The sequence below is a fragment of the Poecilia latipinna genome, unplaced genomic scaffold (genome assembly GCF_001443285.1).
Source record: "Poecilia latipinna isolate Pla-1442-1.1 unplaced genomic scaffold, P_latipinna-1.0 Scaffold7131, whole genome shotgun sequence".
NCBI lineage: Eukaryota > Metazoa > Chordata > Actinopteri > Cyprinodontiformes > Poeciliidae > Poecilia > Poecilia latipinna.
The window spans coordinates 1-2,309 of NW_015119747.1; the positions used below are offsets into that span (position 1 = coordinate 1).

Sequence of the window (2,309 nt, forward strand, 5' to 3'; positions counted from 1 at the left end):
ATAACTGAATCACAACTTTATAATAAAGTGGTGTGTTTTTATAAACATAATAACATAAAAATAATTACTGAAAAAAATCATGGTCTTTTGGAATCAACAGTATAGAAAAATGCAGCTCAAACAGCAAATAAATCAGTTCCCAATGTTTACCGTGCATTGAGGTGCAACTATCATTATTTATTGTTTGGGAAAATGATTAAATATAAAGCAGTTGGTGTACTGAAAGACTTCAGACTTGAAATCAATGGAACATTTTACTTTGAAACACTTAACATACTTAATCTAATACCAGAACAAAATGAAAAGATGACTCAAATTATGATTTTCTTTTCTTTTCAGTTTCAGAGACTTTCACAGTTTCAGTAAAGTCTCCTGTCTCAGTCCAGCGAGGTCATACAGCCATCTTACCCTGCTGGCTCACTTCCTCTCAGAGTGCAAAAGATATGGAGGTACACTGGTATCAAGGGAGTGATCAGTCTGGTACTCTAGTCCTGCTTTATAAGGCAAGAGCTTTCGACTATTCATCCCAGAAAGCTTCGTTCGCTGGCCGAGTCTCATTTGGCTTAAAGGAAGAAACGTCAGGTGGATTAAAGGCAGGTGATGTCAGCCTGAAACTGGAAAACGTCACAATTGAAGATGCAGGAAAATATACATGCTTTGTCAGCAGCTCTGATGATTCTGACAGTGCATCTATTAGTCTGAGTGTGACAGGTGAGAACCATGAAACAGAACGAGAACAAAACCAAACAGAATGATGTCCACATCAAATGATCATCTTCTTCTTATTCCAGAAACTGGACACCAACCTCTCCTGTCAGCAGTGATGAAAGACCATAACAAAGTTAATCTGAGCTGCCAATCTGACGGCTGGCATCCAAAGCCTGAGCTGAGCTGGTCAGACGGCAAAACAGCTCTCACACCTGCTGATGTGATGTTTAGCAAAAACTCTGCTGGTTTTTATTCAGTCCATAGTTGGGTTCTGGTCTCCAGTTCTTCTGAGGTCTCCTGCTCTGTTGGGCTCTTCAATGAAGCACCAAAGGAGACCAGAATGCGTCTGGAAAATTCATTAGAAGAAGGTTTGTGGTTTCACCCTCAAGTTTCTTTTATTAGTCTTTTATGAGTAGTATGTTTATTAGAACAATATTTGCTTTTTATTCAGAGTCGGGATCGTCCTCAGCTGGATGGGTGGCCTTTGGGATACTTCTGGTTGTATTAGCTGCTTTCGGAGCCTTGTACTTCCTGTACTTCAGGAAGAAAGGTAAATGTTTGATCCAAATCAGAGAGGATGTATAATTGAAATTTAAAGAATGCTGACATAGTAATGACTATTAATTTCAAACCTTATACTATATATGTTTTTATTTCAGCTAACAAGTCCAAATCAGGAAATGACACAACTGATGGTAAAGAAATCATGCAGACACAAAACGTCATTGGTTTTCCATTAAAGGGACAATCACGTAGTTTTATTTTGTTGTTTTCAGATTTAAGTACAAATGCAACAAAATGTACATGTTAAAACTGAGCAAAAACCTCATAGGATTATCACAACTGTTCATTTCTAAGGATGTTTAAATAAGACAGTAAGGACGTGTCAAATCCCTTGTAAAAGTGTTTTCACCCGTTGTAGTGACTTGTTGTTAATCAAAGAAAACAAAACGAACCCAAGAATCTGGGGCTCTGCTGACTGACAGGTGTTGATTCATTGGATCTTCTAGATCCAATGAATCAACACCTGTGGTTCTATGATTGTAGAGCATTTATTGATCTGGCGCTTTCCAACAAAATGCGACTTTTCAGCGTTGCACACTTCCAATGTTAACGTAGTACAGCCAAATGATTCACAAAATTGTCGCAAAGCAACGATCAACATCAGACAACAGTGAAAATGACGATGACGGTTAAAAACTGTGTTTCCACCGCAAACATCACACCTGCAGAGAGTTTACCTGTCAGGCCATTTAAACATATAATGCCACCCACTGTCATTTTCAGGTATTACACCAAACAAACAAACATAAACCCTAAAATTATGGCTTTAATACCAAACTTTCATAATTTATCACATCACAGAATCAAACTTCATTGTGTTTTCTGAGGGAATTTACATGACAAAATAAGGCATCAAGCAAATCATTGGAAAGTGAACTAAAAATGATAGCATGGTTTTTAAATGTCTTTGTAAAAATAAATATTTGAAAATATTGATAAGATTTGAAGAGATTTATCTGTACTGAGTGCCCTTTATGCTGCTGTTCCTAAATAAAAACTGTTGCAACGACATTTAGAAGTCATCCAATTAGAACATA

At 37.1% G+C, this 2,309-nt stretch overlaps 1 protein-coding gene across 1 annotated transcript; it reads left to right on the plus strand.

Annotated features, from left to right (window-relative positions):
* Positions 1–332: 332 nt before the first annotated feature.
* Positions 333–1,476, plus strand: LOC106944160 (butyrophilin subfamily 3 member A2-like; the record flags this gene model as incomplete). The annotated part of the gene is made up of 4 exons (XM_015027392.1): positions 333–711; positions 792–1,076; positions 1,160–1,258; positions 1,368–1,476. Coding segments are annotated over 4 exons (872 nt in total), but the record flags the coding sequence as incomplete, so codon positions are not given.
* Between the last annotated feature and the right edge of the window lie 833 nt (positions 1,477–2,309).